Source organism: Chanodichthys erythropterus, chromosome 7 (assembly GCF_024489055.1).
Source record: "Chanodichthys erythropterus isolate Z2021 chromosome 7, ASM2448905v1, whole genome shotgun sequence".
Taxonomy (NCBI): domain Eukaryota; kingdom Metazoa; phylum Chordata; class Actinopteri; order Cypriniformes; family Xenocyprididae; genus Chanodichthys; species Chanodichthys erythropterus.
Genome location: NC_090227.1, coordinates 31,417,817 through 31,442,393, shown reverse-complemented (window position 1 = coordinate 31,442,393; position 24,577 = coordinate 31,417,817). Strand labels below are relative to the sequence as shown.

Below are 24,577 nucleotides of genomic sequence, written 5' to 3'. Positions count from 1 at the left end.
ATTTGCAGATTAGATTAAAATATCTAGATTATTGTCTGATATTACTGCGTGTCCTTGTGTTCATTGGAAAAGGCAAATATACCGATACCCGTCAAAACCATGATCAGGAATGAGCGATGACAGACTTTCACCAGTATAATATTGTTTGTTATGAGCTTTGTAGAACCTAACAATCCAATGAAATTGTCAAAAGTAAAATCCAGATAATTAAGTTATCCATGTACGAAGAACGGGGTTTGGATTGACTCAAGTGGTATTGTGTTGAAGGGATGTGGGTGGTTATAACCAGGGTAATCAATTACAGTAATAAACATTTTAGAAATGTTTCAAAATGTCATATTCAGTTACTACAATATCCTATCTGAACAAGAACAATGCATTACATTTTATAAAGGACGTAATTTACATTTTTGAAGATTTTAACTGCTTTTTGTTTCAGAGAAAGAAAAAGTGAGTTAATGTAGTGTTACATCTGTTTAAAATATTAAACCAAGTTCTTCTTACTGTTACAAAATTAAATTAATATGAATTTAAAAATGAAGGAACACTTTACATCAAGTTTTTAAAATGTTTAACAGTAATATTGTTAACATTAAAATTATACGTCCTTAACTCTAGTATATATAGGTCCGACCTTTTTCGAAAAAAAATCATCTGTAATAGTCTTTTTTCCCCCCTCCTATATACTACATTACCCAGAAAGCATGGCAATAACGGGCGGCGCTACCGAGTCACTTCATGCAAGCAGCTGACTAGCTCTAACTTTAATCATTTCAATTTCGCCGAGGCTAGCTAACGTTACCAAACAGCAGTCAAGGCGGTTGTTTTAAGTATTCTTTAAATCTCTATATAATGCAAATTATAATATTATAATCGTAACAGCGAGCGAATTAAATAACTTATTATCGGTCAGTTCTGTGAAGTTTTTAAAGGGGCTTAGCTTATATTAGCATAGCATCAGCTAACAGCTGCGTGTATGTGTGCGCAGTTAGCCTGTAGCCGAGCTACCTTGTCAAGAATCATCCCTCTCTACAACTGACAGTTGGATCTGGTCCGATTCGTTACTCTTGTGGGAAGAGTGAACAAGCTGTCAACCAAGTCAAATGTAAGATTTATTTTTGTTCCTTTTTCGGAGTGGTGGCTGAGATTGCAGCTAGTCAAAAACATTTTCAATTTGAATTTAAAATTGGTACGAGAGGCTTTTTTCCCTCAAAATGTAACTGTTTACAATCCCGGTTTGAGGTGTTGAAGACTGTAAGCTAGCTGTCTAAATTGAGTATGATGTGCTAACCAGGTGGTCTGATAACAGCAGGTTGCCACCTTTAATGTCTGTCTTCTGTAGGATTAGATCTGTTACATGGTCAACATAAACACGCTTTGTTGTTCCACTTTAAAGATATGTTTTTCAGATCTAAACCCTCAACAAAACACCAGCTAATCCTGGTGTGCTGGAGTCACAGTAGTTTGGAAAGTATACGTGGTCTAGTTGCACAAGGCAAGATGGCAGGCTGATAATCAAGCCTGATGACTCACTTTACTCAGCCTACCCAACTACCCAAGTCAAAAAACTTTCAAATCCTTTAATTAAACAGTGTCTTGTTAGTATTTAGCCATATATTTCCAACAGGCCAGGCCAATACACCGCCTTCCAAGGTTGTTTAACTGTTTAATGGTTCAAAGCCATTTTGTGGAGTCATATGGGTTGTTTGTGCATCTGACTTATGATCTTTTATTCCAGGTTGAGGGTTTACTGAACAGCGGACAATGGAACAGGACAACAACTCAGAGGTAAGACTTTGGTGGAATGAATGTATTGTTTTGTCTTATTTGGCAGGTTTTTATTATTATTATTTTTTTTTTACTATATTTATATACTCATTTGCATGGTGATAAATGTTTATCTTTAATAATTAAGGAGGGTTTGATTCAAGCTGCTAAATAGAAACAGCATCTCTGGTTTGTAAAAGGAAGAAATAAAAAAATGGTATTTTAAAACTCATGACAATCATTCAGTTTCCTGTGCTTTTTGTTGACTTTCAGTCTGCTTTAATGTACATTGTCTCTTTATTGCCGCCTTGTGGGTACTGAGAGTGTTGGAAAATGGTCTTAATTGTTTATTTAGCTGGGCATTTCCCATGATGAAGAAATATGGACTGAATTCTCAAGCTATTTTTTTTTTAACTAAAACTGCTTAAAGGGTTAGTTCACCCAAAACTGAAAATTCTGTCATTTATTACTTACCCTCATGCCGTTCCACACCCCTAACACCTTCGTTCATCTTCGGAACTCATTAAGATATTTTAGTTGAAATCTGATGGCTCCGTGAGGACTCCATAGGGAGCAATGACATTTCCTCTCTCAAGATCCATAAAGGTAAAACATAATTAAATCAGTTAATGTGAATACAGTGGTTCAATTAATATTATAAAGCGACGAGAATATTTTTGGTGCACCAAAAAAAAAAAAAAAAAAAACGACTTATTTAGTGATGGCCGATTTTAAAACACGCTTCAGGAAGCATCGGAGCACAATGAATCAGTGTATCGAATCATCATTCGGATCGTGCGTCAAACTGCTGAAATCACGTGACTTTGGCGCTCCGAACAAAAGATTCAACATGCTGATTAATTTATGCTCCGATGCTTCCTGAAGAAGTGTTTTGAAATCAGCCATCACTATATAAGTTGTTATTTAGTTTTTTTGGCATGCCAAAAATATTCTCTTCGCTTTATAATATTAATATTGAACCACTGTACTCACATGAACTGATTTAAATATGTTTTTAGTACCTTTATGGATCTTGAGAGAGGAAGTGTCCATTGCTCCCTGTGAAGGCCTCACAGAGCCAACGGATTTCAACAGAAATATCTTAATTTGTGTTCCAAAGATTAAAGAAGGTCTTACAGGTGTGGATCGGCATGAGGGTGTGTAATAAATGACAAAATTTTCATTTTTGGGTGAACTAACCCTTTAAAATATCCTCAACCTCGAACATGAATACGCAAAGTTCTGAGTTCCTAGAATTTAATACCAAGCTTGTTCTCACCTGTTTTGTGTAGATTGTCAGCATGTTTATACAAAGAATTATATAGATTATAATACATTGTTTTTGTATGTAGGATGACTCAGTTGGCCCAGCAGAAGATGACACACAACCTCCATTTCCTCTTGAACTTTGTGAGTAATCTCTGATTTAAAGTTTACAATATAGTAGATCCAGGGGCGTAGTTTGCGGGGGGGATGGGGGGGAGGTACCCCCCCCAATATTCAAATCCATCAGTTACAACCCCCCCTCAATATTTCAACATGAAAATCACAGTAGATTTATACTAACATATGTATAATTCATTTATTTTGTAACAATAATTCTGTTTCTAATCGAATATGAGTTTGTCAAAAAAATACCTCCTTCCATTGAACCAATTGGTAACGCCCAACCAATGCGCGTCGCACTTTCACCAAAACAACGCGAATGGTGCTGTACTGTTTGAATGGAGAGCACGGGTAGCACCAAAAAATGAAGAGAACCGTTCGACTATACTTCTGTTCAAAGAGGGACGTTAAAAAGAATAAAGCATGTACTTAGGAGGTATGAAAACATTTGTAATAGCTAAGTATACTCCACATATATTTTAACTAGCTAATCCATTGCAATTTAGCCATAACTATCAGTGCAACTGTAACCAGTTACCAAAACAGCCGTCTGTTTTGTTACTTCATTTATCAATAGTGTCTTATCAATGACAAAAGTATTCACATCGGTGTTTGTTTTCTTCCTTAATTAATCTGATTTTGAACGAATTTGCTTGAACGATTTAAGTAGCTCACTCATTAAAATGTCGAATCGCTGCCATCTACTGGTGGTTTCAATATTTAACATAATGGAGTGATTCTAAAAAGAAAGAAATTATGTTAGAATTTGATGAATGGTTATAGATAAATTCCATAAAGTTATGATGGATGAATAGAGATAGAGAGATAGAGAGAGAGAGAGAGAGAGAGAGAGAGAGAGATAGAGATAGAGATAGAGAGAAAAAATAAATTATCCAAAAACGCTATACACATTAAAAAAAAAAATTAATAAAAAAAAATAATACCAACGCTCAACCCCCCCAATGTTGAAACCAAATCTACGCCCTTGAGTAGATCTAAATCCCAGGTTTCTTTCATATGGTTTTGTAAGAAATGGTGCTGTGTAGTCATCAAATTGAATGTCACAGTATATCATAGACAAACCTCTCCTTGTTCAGTGCAGGGTTATTAGAGTTATAAATGTTTAAATAATTAGTTTATTTATTGTTTAGGAAAATATTAAAGTTTATCTTTCACGTCATTCCTAATTTTTATTTATTTTTTTTCAGTTTATTTAATTTTTAGTTTTAGAATTTTAGTGCTGTCAGCGTAATGTGTGTGTGTGTGTGTGTGTGTGTTTGTATAAATGTATATATGTGTGTATAAATGTATGTAAATGTAGTGTTCTTGCTCCACTTTTTACGATTATGAAAATGTTTTTGTCTTTTTAGCAGACTCTGAGGCAGTGGAAGTGTTGTGGCAGGTTCGTACCCAGCGCCGGCAGGCAGAGCCTGATCTTCCAGACACTGTGACGCGTCTCTCCACACCTGACGGCAGTATTGTGTACCTGGTTGGCACCGCTCACTTCAGCGACAGCAGCAAGAAAGATGTTGCCACTGTAAGCATTGGCTTTCTCTTTTTTTTTTTTTTTTTTTTTTTTTTTTTTTGTGGGCTCACAACCAATGTTTGAATGTAAAACGCCTTTAGTATTAGCTACTGATTGACTAGATGCTGTTTTGAATTGATTCTCTTTGCTTTAGACAATCCGAGCGGTCCAGCCTGATGTGGTGGTGGTGGAGCTGTGCCAGTACAGAGTATCCATGCTTAAAATGGATGAGAAAACGCTGCTAAAAGAAGCTAAAGACATCAACTTGGAGAAGGTCCAGCAGGCTATTAAGCAGGTCAGCCATGAAACTGAAGGCATAATTAAACTGCCAAACAAATTCCTCTGAATTAATTTATCAACATGCTACAAGTTTAACCTCATTTCTATTCTCTGTTTTGCTTTTTTCTCTTTTTCTCCATTTCTTGTGTCAGAATGGAGTGATGTCTGGCCTCATGCAGATACTGCTGCTCAAAGTCTCAGCTCACATTACAGAACAGCTGGGCATGGCCCCTGGAGGAGAGTTTAGAGAAGCCTTTAAGGAGGTCAGTGCGAATACACATGCTCTCCCTCACTTACACAGTCCTCGTGGTCCTGACATGCACTGTAACTCATGCACTCATTCCTGACTTCTAGCAGATGTCACCAATTATCAAAAAACAATAAGTGCGCACAGTCACGAAACATGAAACCTGTGGACACCGCAGTACATGTCACAGCAAAGACTGATCTGCGTAAATAAAATATGCATTTCCTTCTATTTTACCCAATTCAGGCAGGAAAAGTGCCCTTCTGTAAATTTCATCTTGGGGATCGGCCCATTCCAGTAACCTTTAAGCGTGCAATAGCTGCTCTCAGCCTGTGGCAGAAGGCTCGTCTGGCCTGGGGCCTGTGCTTCCTCTCTGACCCCATCAGGTACAAGTCAACACCACTTTGTCTTTATGTGCACAGCGATCACTCCTTTATGTTTTTAAGAAGTCTCTCAGAAAATAAAACTTCATACGGTGTCTTAAAAATGAGACCGGAAAAACAGACAGAGACATGAATGCCAAAGATGCCAGTCTGCATGTGTACATAGACCAGTTTTGCAAGATGGATTGCTATGGACTGGAAGCGATAAGCTTATATGTTCAAAGATATGTAATAAAACAATGTTAACATATATCTATACAATTTCTACAGGTACTTTTGTAGTGTCTGTCCACTTCAACACTATTTCATCTGCCACAGTTAGGCAGGTGATAATTATTTTATAATAAAAATTATACTATAAAACTTTTTTTAAAGGGTTTTTCTCAACAAAATGGATATACAATTATTTGTAATTTAATTTATTAATTTAACATTTAAAAAAATAATACATAAAAAGTAATTAAATTTAATTGATAGCCATGGCATTTTTGTAGTATTCTACCATGATGTATAAATTCAAAAATTTTAATGTATTACATTGAAGATGGTTTGTAATAAAGCATTACAGTAATAAAATTATTATTTTTTTGTTTAAGCATGAAGCTCCTTTGAGCTTAATGAATCCTATATTTAGGGCCATTTAGGACAAGTATTCATTGTTGTTAAAATAATGGTATTAAATATAGGCTAAAGCAAAGTTTAAGCAAAACATTTTTCTTTTTTTGGGGGGGGATTGTGGGAAGTATGGCTTGGATATGCTCTTGTTTTTAAAATTCTCACACTTTTGGTATGTGTTTTTGCTCTTATCAGCAAGGAGGATGTAGAGAAGTGCAAACAAAAAGATCTTCTGGAACAGACCATGTCAGAGATGATCGGCGAGTTTCCAGCCCTCCACCGCACTATTGTTGCAGAACGAGACATCTACCTCACACACACACTTAGACAGGCAGCGCGCTGTGTGGAGGCGCCTCCTAATGCTGAGAGTGAGTACTGCGCGTTCTTCTCATGCTGTAGTCTTTTCCAGTGCTCTGCCTTGAAGTTAAATTGATGCCAATTTGATTTAGAAAAATGTTTAATTCATAAAATACATATTCAGGTATGCCCAGTAATCAGTGGTGTTATTGTTAAATATTTACTCATCATTTACTCATGTCGTTCCAAACCCGTATGACATACCTTTTTCTGTGGAACACAAAAGAATGTTTCCGGGTCCAATCTATGGAAGTGATTGGGAACTTCATATATTTTAAGTTCCACAGAAGAAAGAAAGTCATACAGGTTTGGAACTACATGAGGGTGAGTAAATGATGACAGAATTCATTTTTGGCTGGACCATCCCTCAAACAAAAACCTAAATTAAAACCAAAACTATTAAAAATAATTTTGTTTATTGATTAAGCACTGAAATAAAATATAAATGTTAGATGAAATACTTCGATGAAAAATTAGAAAATTTCTTTTTAAAATTTTCTGAATAAGTTTAAAGGGATAGTTCACCCAAAAATGAAAATTTGATGTTTATCTGCTTACCCCCAGGGCATCCAAGATGTAGATTACTTTTTTCTTCAGTCGATCGCGAATTATGATTTTTGAACTGCAACCGCTGCCGTCTGTCAGTCAAATAATAGCAGTGATTGGGAACTTGAACAATAAGAGTCGAAAAAACTTCCATAGACAAATCCAAATTAAACCCTGCGGCTCGTGACGGCACATTGATGTCCTAAGACACGAAACGATCGGTTTGTGCGAGAAACCGAACAGTATTTATATAATTTTTTACCTCTAATACACCACTGTCCAACTTCGTTCAGCTTCCGGCTAGTGAGGTCTGATCGCGCTCTGACAACGGAAGTGATGTCTCGCGCTCATTGAAGTATATGGGCGAGACATCACTTCCGTCATCAGAATGCGTTTTTTGACCTCACTAACAGGAAGCTGAACGAAGTTGGACATAGTGGTGTATTAGAGGTAAAAATTATATAAATAATGTTCGGTTTCTCGCACAAACCGATCGTTTCGTGTCTTAGGACAAGTTTTATTTACTGTTATAGTTGAAGTTTCCATCTACTGCTATTATTTGACTGACAGACGGCAACGGTTGCAGTTAAAAATCATAATTTGCGTTCGACTGAAGAAAAAAAGTCATCTACATCTTGGATGCCCTGGGGGTAAGCAGATAAACATCAAATTTTCATTTTTGGGTGAGCTATCCCTTTAAGTACTAAAATTACTAAACCTAAATTAAAGCTAAGTAGAAGTATTATAAAAAAAAATTAACTAATAAAAATGACAAAAGCACATAAAATTACTAAAAGTAAAATAAAGGTGTCAACTGAAAAATATTAATAAATAATATAATGGTAAGAAACATATTTGGAGTCATGTTACTTTTTACATGAAACTAAAGGCCTGCACTAACGCAGGACCCAACACAACAGAGTACGATTTAATACGTGAGTGCGGGACCCACGTGTGTGCGGGTCGCGGAAGAGAATAAAATGATTTGTATGACTCCTGCAGAATAGAAATATCTAAAAACAAATAAATTATTAATCTATTGCACAAAAGCAACAAGAAAAACCAAAATGAAATAAAAATAATTTACAGGCACAGGCTGAGCATGTGTAAGAGCAAGGCTTGGCTCATAACTGCTGGTCTAGAATCATTTTTTTCCATAATTATAGCATTTTGATGAAATAGCTTTGGCAAGCGATCCAGTGCATGTTGTGCTCTAGAGAGTGTCAAAGGTTTCTATTTACAACATGTTTTTGTAGCATTGTTGCAATGCAGACAATCCCAAATATATCTGTTGATTTCTTGAACTCAATGGCCAATAAGTTAGAATCCACTCGCCGCTCAAAACATAAATCCTCTCGTTATAACAAAGTGTTAACATTACAAGAGATTCATTGTGCAGTGAGCTTCATTGATTATAAAGGAACTTTGTGAGATTGCGATTAACAAAGAGTGACAGCTTTTTAATAATTATAAAGGGAGCACTCTCTGTACGCTTTTATTTCATCACACATGCAGTAACCTATGCTTGCTTTCCTGTTAATCAGTGGTTTGTGAATGTAGATGCTTTAATAACATACATTTTGTCTTTACGTTGTTGCTAGGTGACTCGTAACTTGAAACTATTTCATGGAAGTTTTATGAATGTATTGAAAAAAAAGATGTACTTTTACCTGTGGGCTTTTGCGGGTGGGAGCGGGAGAAGGTAACGTATGTTTCTGCGGGACCAACATGAAACCTCATGTTCATACAAACTTTCTTTTTCTCAGAAGTGCCTGCTGTTGTTGTTGGAGTGGTTGGGATGGGTCATGTGCCTGGTATTGAGAGGAACTGGGATAAAGAGCTCAATATCCATGAGATCATGAGGTGCGTACTGGAATGGTTGTATGTACTTAAGTAGATCATAGTACTGATATAAGATCTGCCATGATAAAATTTTTTGTTTTTTCCTCCTAGCGTGGCTCCACCATCTCGTTTCAGCTGGGTAGTACGGAACGTGTTGAAGGGAGCCATGTGGGGGCTTCTTGGTTATGCCTGCTTCCGTGCCAGCAAGGGTGTGGGGAGGGCGTTGCTCTCCTTACCAACTGTCCAATCGCTGTTTGAAAATATACGAACGCCTTCCGTTTGACCCTTCTCTAAACGGCACAGACTTTTCAGCAGTGAGATCAGGATGTCACACTGAACACCAGTAGCCTTAACTACAGGATGGTGGTTGGGTAGATTAGGAGGAAGATTAAAGGCAAACATCATCTCCATCTCATGAAATAAGCAATGTGGGTGGAAGCCTTTGACTAGCTCTGTCACCTCCTCAACCCTCTGTGTACCTGTGTGGACGCAGAGCTGTACTGCCAAAGAAATCGGACCATGCTTTCTTTCTCTTTCCTCATTCTTAAAGTATGACCCACTAGGAAATTAGCTGCAGCAGGATTTCCCACCTTATCCAACTTGAACTGAATGAAGTTTTATTTTGCTGTGCTTTTTTTTTATTTTGGTTGGCTCCTGCAAATGATTGATGAATTTTGTTTCCCAGCAGTCCAGTATTGTTATTCCCTGTAAGTCAGCATTTGAATCTATGACCTACTCCAGCCATAATCTGTAATTTATGGAGTATGAGTAGGAGAGCAACCTTTTTTTATTTGGTTGAATAATGGAACAGCATCCCAGAACTAATTTTTAAAACCTGAACTGCACTAAAAGTGCCATTTAGGACCATTAGATTTTATTGAAATTATGACTTGATGATAAATACATGTAAAGCACATTGGGAAAATGATTATGACCAAAGTATTTTTGGTTTCAGTGATTGAATTTGTATGTTTCTGGAAAATGGCTTGAAATGAGTGAAACTATAACAACTGCACACAGTGTTGGAGAGTTTCAAGTCACAGCCAGTCTCGTTCACTCTATGTGGGGTTGCTTGGTTTAGTTCCCTGATAAGCCCGGTGTAAACTATTGGCTGTGCTAGCTATCAAGTGCCTCCTACTACATGACCTGGAAAGGGCTAAAAGGAACAGAGACTGGTCAGGGTGTTTTGCTGTCTCTCCATATGGTCATAATAAATGGGTACTATTAAATCTTGGTTCCTCTTTCACTCACACTTTCATAATTGGTAAAAAAAACAACTAATAAAAAAAGTTGTTGCTGAAGAAAAGCTTGGCATTTATAGAAAAGAGTAAGTAATACAATGAATTAATTAGACAAGATACATTTTGTGTTTACATAATGAGATAGTGCTTGATTCAGTTTTTTTCCCAGAAGAAACTAACAGCTGTTTTCCTCCAATTTACTATTTTTTTGCTAACATGTCATTGAAGTTGAGTTGCATAAAGGTTAAGTTCACTAAAATGGAAACGAACTTAAAGCTCATTGCTGATAGTATGGTAATACTCTTAACCATTGTATTGAAATTACCTTTTTTTATATTTATTCATTCATTTTACCACTGTCTAAAAAATGTAGACAACCTTCAAAGAAGGTATGTTGACAGGAAAATGCTTCTACAGAAAAGCCATCAGGGCACAATTTTTGAATCATGCTTTATATGAATAAAAGGTGAGAGTGTTTGTGTGCTTACAGTCTTATACTACTGGAACTGCTGCTTCACATTTTGACTTTGCTTTTCTAAGTACCTTTTTTTTTACTATGGTGTTTTATAGGGTGACTGAAAATCAATTTTAGATGTGGCACAGGCACAGTCAAAACACATAACACTTGTGTGTCTGAGTGTGATGGGGAATGCTAATGCCAAAAAAAGCTGCCTACCTTTGTTCTTTTAAATGTTTAGATGCTGAATGAAAATTGTGTATTGAGCTGTAGTGGGGCTCAAATTAAGACTTTGCATGTGTTCCATGTGCATTTATGCTAGAGAAGGGGATGACTATATGAATGTATCTGCATGATTTTTTTATGTAGATGGTTTGTTGGGATTATTTAATTGGAATTCAAGAAATCTTTACAACATATATTATGGGAAATGTTTCAGTGCCCTGGTGTTTAATGGGTATTTCTATTTGTAGAACAACAGTCCCTGCATTTAACTTTTTGAAAATGTTGACAGGTTGAAAACCTATTTTAAAAAACTTGATCCAGTGACCCAGTAGGCTGGTTCTCCTGATAAGTTTTTCTGTCTTCATGAAAATTAAAACTGTCTTCCAGTTGACTACACATGAAGTGCTCTTTTGATCATCTAGATCTGCTGCACTTGATAAGTGAGAAATTACATGGTCAATAAGTACAAGTAATGTATATTGAACGCACCTCTTTGTACGCCCTTGAACTATACTGCTACATATTTTTTTTCTTTCTAACCATTGTTAACGTGGAAAGGGGGAATAACTCTTCTTTTGTTAGTGCTATCCTTTTGTGTTATCCTTAATCTTCAACAAGCTAAATAGCTAGTGCTCAGATCTAACTAAAATATATACATTTTCCAACATGTTATATTTGTCTTTTCATCTCTCCACCTTTATACAGTTGAGCTCAAAAGTTTGCATACCCCTTTCAGAATATGAATTAAACTAATACAAAATTAGAAGGATCATGAAAATCGTATGTCTTTGAATAAAGTATTTCACATAACAGATGTTTACATAAAGTCCACAAGATAAAAAAAGTCCTCCAAGTCCTGCAAATTCTTTGATTTTCCAGCATCTTTTGCATATTTGAACCCTTTCCAGCAGTTACCATATGATTTTGAGATCCATCTTTTCACACTGAGGACAACTGAGGGACTCAAACACAACTATTAAAAAAGGTTCAAACATTCATTGATGGTCCAGGAGGAAACACAATGCATTGAGCCAGGGGGGGAAACTTTTGAACAAGAAGATGATGTGCAAGTTTTTCTTATTTTGTTTAAAGGCCATATTTTTTAATTTAGAACCGCCCTTTGGAAGCAACAGGAGATTCTTGCATGTTTACCTGAAGGTTTTTCTGAAGAACAGAGCTCAGTTTAACTGCGCAGGACAAACAAGGGACTCATGAACAACCATCACAAAACAAAAAAAAATCCAGGTCATCATCCAGGTAACCACACACAGTATTAAGAATCAAGGGCTATTTTTGGAAAAAAAATTAAACTGACATGGGGGTTAGTAAATTATCAGGAAAATTTTATTTGAAAGTGAACTAATCCTTTAAAAGATGCTGATTTTGTGTGTGGCTGGACTTTAACCAGTATCAGATTTAATGTTCATTTTTGTCTTTCATGATTCTTTTTGAAAATGTAGTGATTCTTTTTGGGGAAAGTAGCGATTCTTTTTGGAAATGTAGCGATTCTTTTTTTTTTTAGGAAAGTAGCCATTCTTTTTGGGAAAAGTAGCTATTCTTTTTTTTTTAAATATAGTGAGTCTTTCTGAAAATGTAGTGAATCTTTTGGGGGGAAAGTAGCGATTCTTTTTGGAAATGTAGCGATTCTTTTTTAGGAAAGTAGCGATTCTTTTTGGGAAAAGTAGCGATTCTTTCTGAAAATGTAGAGTCTTTTTGAGGAAAGTAGCGAATATACATCTGTCAAAAATCCATTCCCGCACATATGATGAAAGATGTTGATGCATTGACTTAAAAGATGCTGATTTTATCCAGTGCGTGGATGGACACACTGACACATAGGATTTTATTACAAATATCTTAATTTGTGTTCTAAAGGGGAAGGTCTTACGGGTGTGGAACGACACGAGGGTGAGTAATTAATGACAGAATTTTCATTTTTGGGTGAACTAACCCTAGTCACCAACTAATGACTATTTAAAAAAAAAAATCCTAGAAGATATTTTTGGAAAATTTTATACACCCGGACATGTGTTAGTTTGAATACGTTATATATCAATATATTTATCAATATTTATACTGCAGCAAAATTTATTATTTATATCAATGACAACCATTCTCTTTATATTGAAAGTAAATGGAGAGTGTTCCATTAAAAAAAAAATGTTTTTTTTCCCGAATAGAACCAAGTTCGTTCCGATGTGTTTGTTTCTAGGGGGGGACAGAAACAACGACGGACCGGATTTCCATGGACAAAATTTGACATCAACTTGGTTCTGTTAGGAGTTATATAACGATGACAGTCACTCTCCTTATCTAACAAGCTTTAGTAGACATTAGTACGATGTGAATGGCTTCTGCTGGAGCCCGTTTAACACGGCTTTATATCTCATGTCCCGGTGTTATTTTACTTAGATCACTGTCAAATGCGGCAATGGACGACATGGGTATTAGCACGAGCCGCTCTTGCTTTGAACGACTGCAGTTCGACAATGTTGCTCTTAAACAACTTCCACTGGACCCGTCCACCGAGCCAGGAGTCCGACAGGTCCGGGGGGCCTGCTTCTCTAGAGTTCAACCCACCCCTCTAAAGAACCCAAAGTTTGTGGCAGTTTCAGGTCCAGCTCTGGCACTTCTGGGTCTTGATGCTGAGGAGGTTCTGAAGGATCCACTGGGCCCAGAGTATCTCAGTGGGTCTAAAGTGATGCCAGGATCAGAACCTGCTGCCCATTGTTACTGCGGACACCAGTTTGGACAGTTTGCAGGACAGCTTGGTGATGGAGCTGCATGTTATCTGGGAGAAGTGAAAGCCCCAGTGGATCAGAGCCCTGAATTACTGCATGAGAATCCCACTGGACGCTGGGAGATCCAGGTGAAGGGTGCCGGCCTGACACCATACTCTAGGTAGGCTTGCTACTGTAATATCACTTTTGCCAACATTTTATTTAATTACTACATCATGTTATGATATTCTCATTGGCTGTCAACACATGTTTTCCTATTGCAGATTGTGTCATGTAACATAAAAGTGGTCTTTTATTTTCTTAAAATTCATCTTACACCTTGCATAGTATAAAAGCAGAATATGAACTAACTAAAAAGGGGCAAAGTCTACCCAAATTCCACCAAAATAATTTTTCCTTAAGATAAACAAGTCACCTTTATTTATTTACCTTTAGCACTTTATACCATACAGATTGTTTCAATGCAGCTTCACATTAAAGGATTAGTCCACTTTCAAATAAAAATGTCCTTATAATTTACTCACCCCCATGCCATCCAAGATGTCCATGTCCTTTTTTCTTCAGTCAAAAAGCAATTAAGGTTTTTGATGAAAACATTCCAGGATTATTCTCCTTATAGTGGACTAGAGGAATAAGGGTCTTATCTAGCAAAACGATTGGCCATTTTCTAAAAAAAAATAAATAAAAATTATATAATTCCGGCAGTGTAGATGCTGCTGAGTGTATTACTGCCCTCCACAGGTCAAAGTTTGAATTAAATTGTCATGTACAATATGCTAGTGCAATTATATAACAATTAGTTCAAACTTTAACCTGTGGAGGGCAGTAATACACTTAGCAGTGTCTACACTGCCGGAATTCTAATAGAGAAGAAGAAGAGAGCTAGTTCAAGACAAGCATCTATGGTTAAAACTTATATAATTTTTAATTTTTTTAGAAAATGACAAATCGTTTCTCTAGATAAGACCCTTATTCCTTGTCTGGTATCGTTTAAAGCCCTTTGAAGCTGCACTGAAACTAATTTTGACTGTTCAATTTAAGTCCACTATAAAGAGAATAATCCTGGAATGTTTTCATCAAAAACCTTAATTTCTTTTCGACTGAAGAAAGAAGGACATGGACATCTTGGATGACATGGGGGTGAGTAAATTATCAGGAAATTAATTTGAAAGTGAACTAATCCTTTAATAAACAGGAAATAATGACCAATGATGCCAACCTCATTAAATATGAGACAAATTCAAATTGTGCTGTAAAGCAGCTGATTCAGTTCAATGTTGATTCAAGTCAGTTCAATAACAGTGTCAATGCTGTAAATTTGTCAATTATGAAACAAAGTCGAATTAGCTGCAACTCAGCTCTGCAGAAAACAGTGTCATCATCCAGATCAATTCACTTCAAGTTTTGTTACCATCCAAAGCAGTATTGTTATGTTAAGGTTTACATTTTTGTCCTGTTTTTTAGACAGGCAGATGGGCGGAAGGTTTTGCGCTCCAGCATACGTGAGTTGCTGTGCAGCGAGGCGGTTTTTGCCTTGGGAGTGCCGACCACGAGAGCTGGATCAGTAGTGACGTCAGATTCACGAGTCATGAGGGATATCTTCTACGATGGCAATCCACGCATGGAAAGATGCTCTGTGGTCTTGCGCATTGCTCCCAGTTTTATTAGGTAACTGTTTATTTAGTTCCTAAATACTTTCTCACATAAGTGTCATTTTATTTATATTAATATTTTAAATATGCATTTATTTTTTTGTTGTGCTTTTGTCATTTTTATTAGTTAGTTTTTTTTATATTTCTATTTAGCTTTATTTTTATTTCAAATTTAGTTGTTGTAATTTTAGTGTATTTATTTTTGCCAGGTCAGCACTTCTAATTTTCTTTAAGGTTTTTCATTATCTTTGATTTTATTTCAGCTTTAGGTAACACTTTATTTTACAGTGTCCTTGTTAAATATGTTACATGTAGTAATAACAGTAAAATAACTGAAGTATGATGGAAACTTGATCAAATAAGAGATGTTGTCCTGAAAGAAATTGTCCTGATTCTTGATGTAGGTTTGGATCATTTGAGATCTTCAAACGAGCTGATGAGTTCACTGGCCGGCAAGGTCCCAGCTATGGCCACAATGAGATCAGAACTCAGATGCTGGATTATGTCATTATGAACTTCTACCCAGAGATCCAACAGAATCACTCAGACCGCACTGAGAGGAATACTGCTTTCTTCAGAGAGGTATACTGAGATCATTTTCTTTTTTGCTTTTAATAAAATGATTGCTGTGGTCGTACTATTTATCCATTGAAACTACTATATATAGTTTCACACAATTTTTAGTTGCTTCAGTTGTTTGTTGGTCTATAATCTCATTATCCTCACTGACCTTATTTACCTGAGTGACTTTGCCAGGCTAACATCATCAGATTTAGCTTCTTATCCACTGAAACTACATTAGAGCATAGCAGTGATTAGGTTAGCTAATATAATTTTATTTTTCAATAAAACTCTTTTAGATTTAAATTTATATTATGACATTAATTAGAAAAAATACCAGCACAATCTTTTTATTCTATTTTATTCTTTAGTAAATAAATGTTACTTTTCTAATAGTTCAAGCTTTGTCAGGATATAATGGGAACAGATGTGTGCACTTGTTCTGACTACTTTTTAAATTAGTAATATTTAATATAAAGCATTAGCATTTTTATTGTCTATTTATATTAAAGGTGCCATCAAACGTTTTTTTACAAGATGTAATATAAGTCTAAGGTGTCCCCTGAATGTTACTGTGAAGTTTCAGCTCAAAATACCCCATAGATTTTTTTTATTAATTTTTTTAACTGCCTATTTTGGGGCATCATTAAATATGAGCTGATTTATGCTGCTGCCCCTTTAATTCTCGTGCTGCCCGCCCACGGAGCTCGCCCTTACCTTGAACAGTGCATAAACAAAGTTTACACAGCTAATATAACCCTCAAATGGATCTTTACAAAGTGTTCGTCACGCATGCGTCAGATTATGTGAGTATTGTATACTGTTATATTGTTTACATTTGATTCTGAATGAATTTGAGGCTGTGCTCTGTGGCTAACGGCTAATGCTAAACTGTTGGAGAGATTTATAAAGAATGAAGTTGTGTTTATGAATTATACAGACTACAAGTGTTTAAAAATGAAAATAGCAACGGCTCTTGTCTCCGTGAATACTGTAAGAAACGTTGGTAACTTTAACCACATTTAACAGTACATTAGCAACATGCTAACAAAACATTTAGAAAGACTATTTACAAATATCACTAAAAATATCATGTTATCATGAATCATGTCAGTTATTATTGCTCCATCTGCCATTTTTTTGCTATTGTTCTTGCTTGCTTACCTAGTCTGATGATTCAGCTGTGCTGCTCCACACGTTACTGGCTGCCCTTGTCTAATGCCTTTCATAATGTTGGGAACATGGGCTGGCATATACAAATATTGGGGGCGTACACCCCGACTGTTACGTAACAGTCTGTGTTATGTTGAGATTCGCCTGTTCTTCGGAGGTCTTTTAAACAAATGAGATTTATATAAGGAGGAAACAATGGTGTTTGAGACTCACTGTATGTCATTTCCATGTACTGAACTCTTGTTATTTAACTATGCCAAGATAAATTCAATTTTTAATTCGAGGGCACCTTTAAATCTGTATTTACTTGAATGTGTATGTTTATTACTAGGTGACTTTACGAACAGCAAAGCTGGTGGCTCAGTGGCAGTGTGTGGGTTTCTGTCATGGAGTCCTCAATACTGATAACATGAGCATCCTGGGCCTGACTTTGGACTATGGCCCTTTTGGCTTCATGGATCGGTAAGGTCTCACTTAAACATTAAATGTTATTCAGAATGTTCAGCAATTATTTGTATTAATGACATGAATTTCCTTGCTTTTTCTCATTAGTTTTGACCCAGATTTCATCTGTAATGCTTCTGATAATTCAGGCCGGTATTCTTACCAGGCCCAACCAGCCATCTGCCGCTGGAATTTAGCTCGGCTAGCTGAAGCCCTGGAGCCTGATCTACCTCCAGACCAGGCCAAACAGGTACTGGATGAGTACCTGCCACTCTACAATGGGTTCTATATGAGCAATATGAGGAAGAAACTGGGTCTGCTGAGGAAGGAGGAACCAGAGGATGAGATGCTCATCACAGAACTTATGCAGACCATGCATAACACGGGTATGAAGATTGTGTAGCAGTCATATTAGAGTGATGTCAAATATAGTAGAAGAGGGGCAATTGCAGGACAGTAACCTCTTCCTCCTCTTAGGTGCGGACTTCACCAACACTTTCCGCAGCTTGAGTCAGATTTCCTGCCCAACAGCAGGGGAAGATGAAAGTGAGGCTATAAAACAAGCCACAGAGCTACTCCTGCAGCAGTGTGCCTCTCTAGAGGAGCTGAAGGCAGCGAACAAACCCACCATGGATCCACGGTAACACCTTATTGTATATTCTCATATACACTTTTGGGTTCAGAAAAAAGTGTTTTTGAAAGGAGTCTCTTATACTCACCAAAGCTGCATTTATTTGATCAAAAATATTATTCATTTTCAGCAGCCATTTTTATTTTACTCCAGTCTTCAGTGTTACATAATCCTTCAGAAATCATTCTAATATGTTGATTTGGTGCACAAGAAACATTTCTTATTTTTATCGATGTTGAAAACAATTGTGCTGCTTAAAGGGGTCATGAACTGATAACTTGTAAAAGGTTATTATAAAATAAAAAATATCGGTAACACTTTACAATAAGGTTAATTCGTTAACATTAGTTAACTACATTAGTTAACATGAACTAATAATGAACTGCACTTATACAGCATTTATTAATTTCAACATTTACTAATACATTATTAAAATCTTGTTAACATTAGTTAATGCACTGTGAACTAACATGAACAAACAATGAACAACTGTATTTTCATTAACTAATGTTAACGAAGATTAGTAAATACAGAAACAAATGTATTGCTCATGGTTAGTTCATGTTAGTTAATACATTATCTAATGAACCTTATTGTAAAGTGTTACCAAAATATCCTATAAGAAAAGATTGAAAATAAAAGATGATGCAGTGATGATGACTATGTTGGATCTGACAGAAGTGTTGCAACAGTGTGAGTAGCAATGTTTTTACCATGTGTCATTATTGCTTTGTCTGTTACAGATCGTTTGATATGTACCGAGTACATATACTTTAGCACACATTCAAACTGTGAATAGCTGTGATAGTTGTGATTTTCTGTTCTTTCCTGTACTTTGGCATTCATGGGGTTAATGTGTTGGATTATCGGATATGGAAGAAAGCACATAGAGAACATACGCTGATTTTTGTTTTTGTTTTGATCTAAGCCATTTGCTGTAATCCTGAATAAAGGCTTCAGTGAGCGACATCTTCTGTTTTGTCATCAGTAAGACATTATTTACAACCCGTTTAATTTTATTTAAAATGCAACAATTTACAAATGACAATATATACGTTTTTCATATCATAAGGATGAACGATGATAGCCTATAAGAACGACTATGCGACAAACAGTGGTACATTCATTCATAATTCTATTTACACAAAACAAGTTATCTTGTCAACTATAACTGTGGTAACTCAGTACATAACTCTTTCCCTGCCAATGACAGACGTTTTTTTTTGGCTTTCTGTTTTTATATATATATATATATATATATATATATATATATATATATATATATATATATATATATATATATATAAAATAAAAAAATGAAAAGTTAATTCAAAATATTAATAAATACTATAATAGTAGTATTATATAATAAAAGTATTACAAAATAATATGGTTTGAAATAAAAATGAAATGGTTAAATATCTTCATTTACATATTTCTAATGTTTTTTTTGTTTTGTTTTTTTCAACGTAGTGAGCTTGCAATGCTGCTGTCCATGGCTCAGAGTAACCCTGCACTGTTCCAGATGATTTCGGACAGAAAGACAGTCGCCCTGCAGCTTGAAAGACTCTCAAGACTGAAGGAGCTTCTGGACACTACCGCAGAACAACTGTGTGCCAAGCAGAATGAAGACTGGTCCTGCTGGATCAAAAAATATAGGTACAGAAAGGAAGCTTTGAGTTCCTTTAATCTGATGCACTCATTTCCTATTGGCAATGAGAAAAGTATTATTCAGGTCTTTTTGGTTTCAAATAACAATGCTTTATAAGTAGTAATTAATAGTTTAGATTAGATTCATTTGTGTAAATGAATTATTTTCCTGCTACAATGTACCTTTTGCATATGTTGTCTATTTAAGGCAGCGGCTTGCTCATGAATTTGAGTCAGGTGTTGATGTGGAAGATCTACAGAAGGAGAGAGTGTGTGTGATGAACAACAACAACCCACATGTGGTGCTCAGAAACTACATTGCCCAGAATGCAATAGAGGCAGCTGAAAATGGTGACTTCTCAGAGGTGAGGCTCATACTAACTTTGTTATTCAGAGCACCTAAAGTGCAAAAAAGACATACAGTACCGTTTCAAAGCTTGGGTCAGGAAGATGTATTAATGTATATATAATTTAAAAACTTTTATTAGCAAGGATGCTTGAAATTGTTCACAAAAAAAAGACTTAAAGGTGCCATCGAACGTTTTTTTACAAGATGTAATATAAGTCTAAGGTGTCCCCTGAATGTGTCTGTGAAGTTTCAGCTCAAAATACCCCATAGATTTTTTTTTTTATTAATTTTTTTAACTGCCTATTTTGGGGCATCATTAAACATGAGCCGATTCATGCTGTGCGGCCCCTTTAATTCTCATGCTCTCCACCCATGGAGCTCGCGCTTGCCTTAAACAGTGCATAAACAAAGTTTACACAGCTAATATAACCCTCAAATGGATCTTTACAAAGTGTTCGTCATGCATGCAGCATGCATGCGTCAGATTATGTGAGTATACTGTATACTGTTATATTGTTTACATTTTAATCTGAATGAATTTGAGGCTGTGCTCTGTGGCTAACGGCTAATGCTACACTGTTGGAGAGATTTATAAAGAATGAAGTTGTGTTTATGAATTATACAGACTGCAAGTGTTTAAAAATGAAAATAGCAACGGCTCTTGTCTCTGTGAATACAGTAAGAAACGATGGTAACTTTAACCACATTTAACAGTACATTAGCAACATGCTAACGAAACATTTAGAAAGACAATTTACAAATATCACTAAAATATCATGTTATCATGGATCATGTCAGTTATTATTGCTCCATCTGCCATTTTTTGCTATTGTCCTTGCTTGCTTACCTAGACTGATGATTCAGCTGTGCACATCCAGACGTTTATACTGGCTGCCCTTGTCTAATGCCTTTCATAATGTTGGGATCATGGGCTGGCATATGCAAATATTGGGGGCGTACACCCCGACTGTTACGTAACAGTCTGTGTTATTTTGAGATTCGCCTGTTCTTCGGAGGTCTTTTAAACAAATGAGATTTATATAAGAAGGAGGAAACAATGGAGTTTGAGACTCGCTGTATGTCATTTCCATGTACTGAACTCTTGTTTAACTATGCCAAGATAAATTCAACTTTTCATTCGAGGGCACCTTTAAAGAATTTTATACTGTTACAAAAAAATATATATTTCCATTTAAATGCTGAAAATTCAGCATTTGCCATTACAGGAATAAATTAATTTTTACAAATATATTTATAGAAAGCCGTTATTTTTAGTTGTAAAAATGTTTCACAATATTTTTACTGTATTTTTGATCAGATAAACGCAGCCTTGGTGAGAATAGACTTTTTACAAACTTTTAAACAGTATTATCTATTAATAATTAGTTTGTTGTGATCTGTACTAATTATCTTGTGATGTGGTTGTACTACATACATTTCCTAAAGTCCTATAAATGTTGTTGTCTTCTCAAATCCATTAGGTTCAGAGAGTTCTGAAAGTGTTGGAAAAGCCGTTCTCTGTGCAGGAAGGTCTTGAACAGCCAGGCTTAGTGGCAAGAGGGGGAGCCACAGCTCCAGGGGAGAGAGATGAGACCGGAGAAGAAGGGAATACTTCAGAAGCAGAGGCTCGAGTTCTTGTTCCATATGACAGCAAGCCCCCCATCTGGGCCAATGAGATCTGTGTCACCTGATCATCATAAAACCTTTGTGACTACTAACCACCTCATTTAAGCAGAATAATCCTGCAGAAGCTGGTTAGGTGTCAGTGAAGGTATTAAATGAGGTATTAAACTCCTGTCCACCAGTTAAAAACATGCAGTAAGCACATTTACTGCTGCATATTTAACTGGTTACAAATGATGACTTAGACCACCAGTCTAACCATGACAGGTCTAGGTCTGAAAGATAGAAGTTTTGCCTTTTATATATAAAATAACTGTGGATTTGAATGAAGAAGGGTGTATGAAATGAAACGCACAAGCCATTGAGCAATGTAGCTCCAAAGCTTAAACGCACAAATCATTTACTTATGTACATCTATCTCACTTTCAATCATGTAGTTATACAAGTATGTAGCGCTGATTTAACACAACCCATCTGTAGCATGAATAGTCTATTACTCCTCAACTACACCTACTTGCAGATAGTATCCTGACTTAAAAGTATTTTAAGTTTCCCTACAACACAGCTTCGCCTAATTTTTTTTATGGTGTGATTACAAAATGCATAAATCATAAGAAGTGGACATTTTACATTTTCATTTTGGAGTCAACTAAGAAAGTATTTTAATATGCTTTGTGTCCATTCCTTTAAATGTTGTTTAAAACACAACTCGGAGAATGATAATGTTTTTTGGCATAGTTTCAACAACTGTGAAGAACATTTTCAGACATTATTTATATAATTTTTATGAACTTCCCTGATGACTATGCAAAATTTCTAAGATAAAGTACTAATATAATAAACAGAACAAATAGCACATCTGTGTTCTAATTTTGTCAACCAGGAGGATTATTTCTCAGTGAGAGTGTGTGGGGAAGCAGTTTCCATTGTTTTCATTTCGGGAGGAATGTCTGTGCCTGGGGCCCAATACTTTAACATGTTAATACAGGTTCAGGTGTGCACCTAAACATATTAAGGCAGATTTCAACAGTGTCAAATACTTGAAGACAAAACAAAAGAGATCTCCCTGTAATCTATGGCATATAACAGGGGAAACAAGCATTCTTTGCTCATATTGTAAAAGACCAAAAATGTATGACTCCCAAAGCCTTCATTTTAATGGTTTTCAAGGCTGTAGAAGAACAAACATGCAGCAGTTCTCACATTCACTGAAGGATGAACATTTTCTTGGATATTTTGTCTCAGTGATGCAACTCATGTATGGAAAGCTGTTTTGACATTTATTCCTAAAAAACTAGTTTATATTTTATTGTACTAATACTTCTAATTACTTAAAAGGAATCCAATACTGACTAGTATTTTCAATTTTACAAGTAACTATTCATTAAATAATAAATATTAATTGAAGAACTTATTCAGTTACCATCTTGAATCTATTATATATTCATTACATAATAGCATTAATTCCTTTCTTACTAGTCCCTAATGGTTACAAGTAATACTTATACTGGACAAATTTAATTGCAATTGCATTCTATGGGAGTCTGGTTCAGTTATCAACTATTCATCTCTGAATGTTATTCAGTATGTTTTCCATTTGTGCTCATACCTATTTCAGTTTTGCTTTACTTTAAAGCGGAACTCGGTAAGATTTGCGAAGCTCCCCCTACAGGTTCCTTCAGTGAATCACACTGTCGTAAATACTCCAAGCGCAGCTCTGGACTACGACTACAACGCTCACCAGCACAGTAGTTTTGCAAATACAGTACAAGAAATCTCGATGGTGGGTAATTTTCGAAATTGTCTTATAAAGTCATTATATTTACATTGTTCACTACAAGTCAATTAACCATCGTAAGGATTTAGAAAACTATTTAAGAAGGTAAAAAATGTTACTTAGTTCTGCTTTAAATAGTATTCCAGTTGTCATAGTACTCGAGTGAAAAGACACTAGCTTTTACTTGTGGAATAGATATGGCCAGTAGCGGCTCCTGGCCGTAAATTTAGGTAGGGCAGATTCTGGGTCTTAGCGCTACTTTATGATAAACATTTTGAAAGCTTTATATCCTTATCGCTGAACACATCAGACACACTATTGGCAAAATTCTAATGTCCTTATGCTATTTAGCCTGAGGGTGGCGCTCTAATGGTGATTGACAGACTTTAGTGCACAACAAACGCATAGAATGTCATTTTATAATTGTCTTAATGTAGTATTTATTACCTCTGAATGTTGTTTTAGAATATTGCAAGTTGTGTAGGAATTCCAGTGAGTCATGTCTATTCTCAGAACAAACATAAAACAAACACAACAGAACTATAAATGCTATTCACATGAGCATGTTTAAACTAAAGGGTTTATACTTTCATTAATTTAATACGCTACTCCACATAGGAAGAACAGACATACCAACTATAGTTACTGACCAGATACATAGCTGAAGCGGACTGATAACGTATTGGTCGGGAGCGAGGTTTTCAGGAGGTAACGAGAAATTAAGTGGGATATTCGGAAATCTGCCTCATTGGCTCTCAATTAGAGCGTGCTGCATGGAAATTTGTGGGGCGCTGAAATACTGACTTAAAATGGTCTAGAAAATCTGAAAATTATTTGTTGCAGAATGTTGAACACATTTATTATTAATTCAGTGTACATATAATGGTATATTTTTGGATTAATATTTTGGTGGGCCTCTGCCCCACCTGCCCATACAGATGAGCCGTGGCTGGATATGGCTCTGTTCCACTGCATGGTACGGCTCACTTTTGGGGTGTTTTCCACTGTGTACAGTACCTAGTTCTTTTTTTTTTAGTACCACCTCGGTTGAGGTTCCAAGCAAGCTGTACCGACACTAAAATGTAAATGTCATGTAAACACTGCAG

The 24,577-nt window shown here is 35.9% G+C and overlaps 2 protein-coding genes across 4 annotated transcripts; both read left to right on the top strand.

Moving 5' to 3' along the window:
• Positions 1 to 727: 727 nt before the first annotated feature.
• On the top strand, positions 728 to 11,602 carry trabd (TraB domain containing). Of its 2 annotated transcripts, none has more exons than XM_067390179.1 (10): positions 728 to 1,105; positions 1,739 to 1,788; positions 3,120 to 3,177; positions 4,527 to 4,690; positions 4,833 to 4,973; positions 5,110 to 5,220; positions 5,451 to 5,590; positions 6,398 to 6,570; positions 8,872 to 8,968; positions 9,059 to 11,602. In XM_067390179.1, the coding sequence occupies exons 2-10, from the start codon at positions 1,765 to 1,767 to the stop codon at positions 9,228 to 9,230; spliced, it is 1,080 nt and encodes a 359-aa protein (XP_067246280.1). In that variant the 5' UTR covers positions 728 to 1,105; positions 1,739 to 1,764; the 3' UTR covers positions 9,231 to 11,602. The 2 variants fall into 2 exon arrangements, with proteins under 2 accessions (XP_067246280.1, XP_067246279.1); XM_067390178.1 differs by having other exon boundaries at positions 729 to 1,105; positions 4,524 to 4,690; positions 9,059 to 11,600.
• Positions 11,603 to 13,095: 1,493 nt separating this feature from the next.
• Positions 13,096 to 22,766, top strand: selenoo1 (selenoprotein O1). Of its 2 annotated transcripts, none has more exons than XM_067389227.1 (9): positions 13,096 to 13,771; positions 15,076 to 15,279; positions 15,668 to 15,845; positions 17,329 to 17,459; positions 17,550 to 17,827; positions 17,919 to 18,081; positions 19,546 to 19,731; positions 19,931 to 20,087; positions 21,553 to 22,766. In XM_067389227.1, the coding sequence occupies exons 1-9, from the start codon at positions 13,218 to 13,220 to the stop codon at positions 21,769 to 21,771; spliced, it is 2,070 nt and encodes a 689-aa protein (XP_067245328.1). In that variant the 5' UTR covers positions 13,096 to 13,217; the 3' UTR covers positions 21,772 to 22,766. The 2 variants fall into 2 exon arrangements, with proteins under 2 accessions (XP_067245328.1, XP_067245329.1); XM_067389228.1 differs by having other exon boundaries at positions 21,553 to 21,762.
• Positions 22,767 to 24,577: the final 1,811 nt, after the last annotated feature.

Coding starts and splice junctions, on each gene's coding strand:
- trabd (XM_067390178.1), top strand. CDS start 1,765: ATGGAACAGGACAACAACTCAGAG. Junction 1,789..3,119: donor AACAGGACAACAACTCAGAG/GTAAGACTTTGG, acceptor TTTTGTATGTAG/GATGACTCAGTTGGCCCAGC. Junction 5,591..6,397: donor TTCCTCTCTGACCCCATCAG/GTACAAGTCAAC, acceptor TGCTCTTATCAG/CAAGGAGGATGTAGAGAAGT.
- selenoo1 (XM_067389228.1), top strand. CDS start 13,218: ATGGCTTCTGCTGGAGCCCGTTTAACACGGCTTTATATCTCATGTCCC. Junction 17,460..17,549: donor CCTTTTGGCTTCATGGATCG/GTAAGGTCTCAC, acceptor TTTTCTCATTAG/TTTTGACCCAGATTTCATCT. Junction 19,732..19,930: donor TGCTGGATCAAAAAATATAG/GTACAGAAAGGA, acceptor TGTCTATTTAAG/GCAGCGGCTTGCTCATGAAT.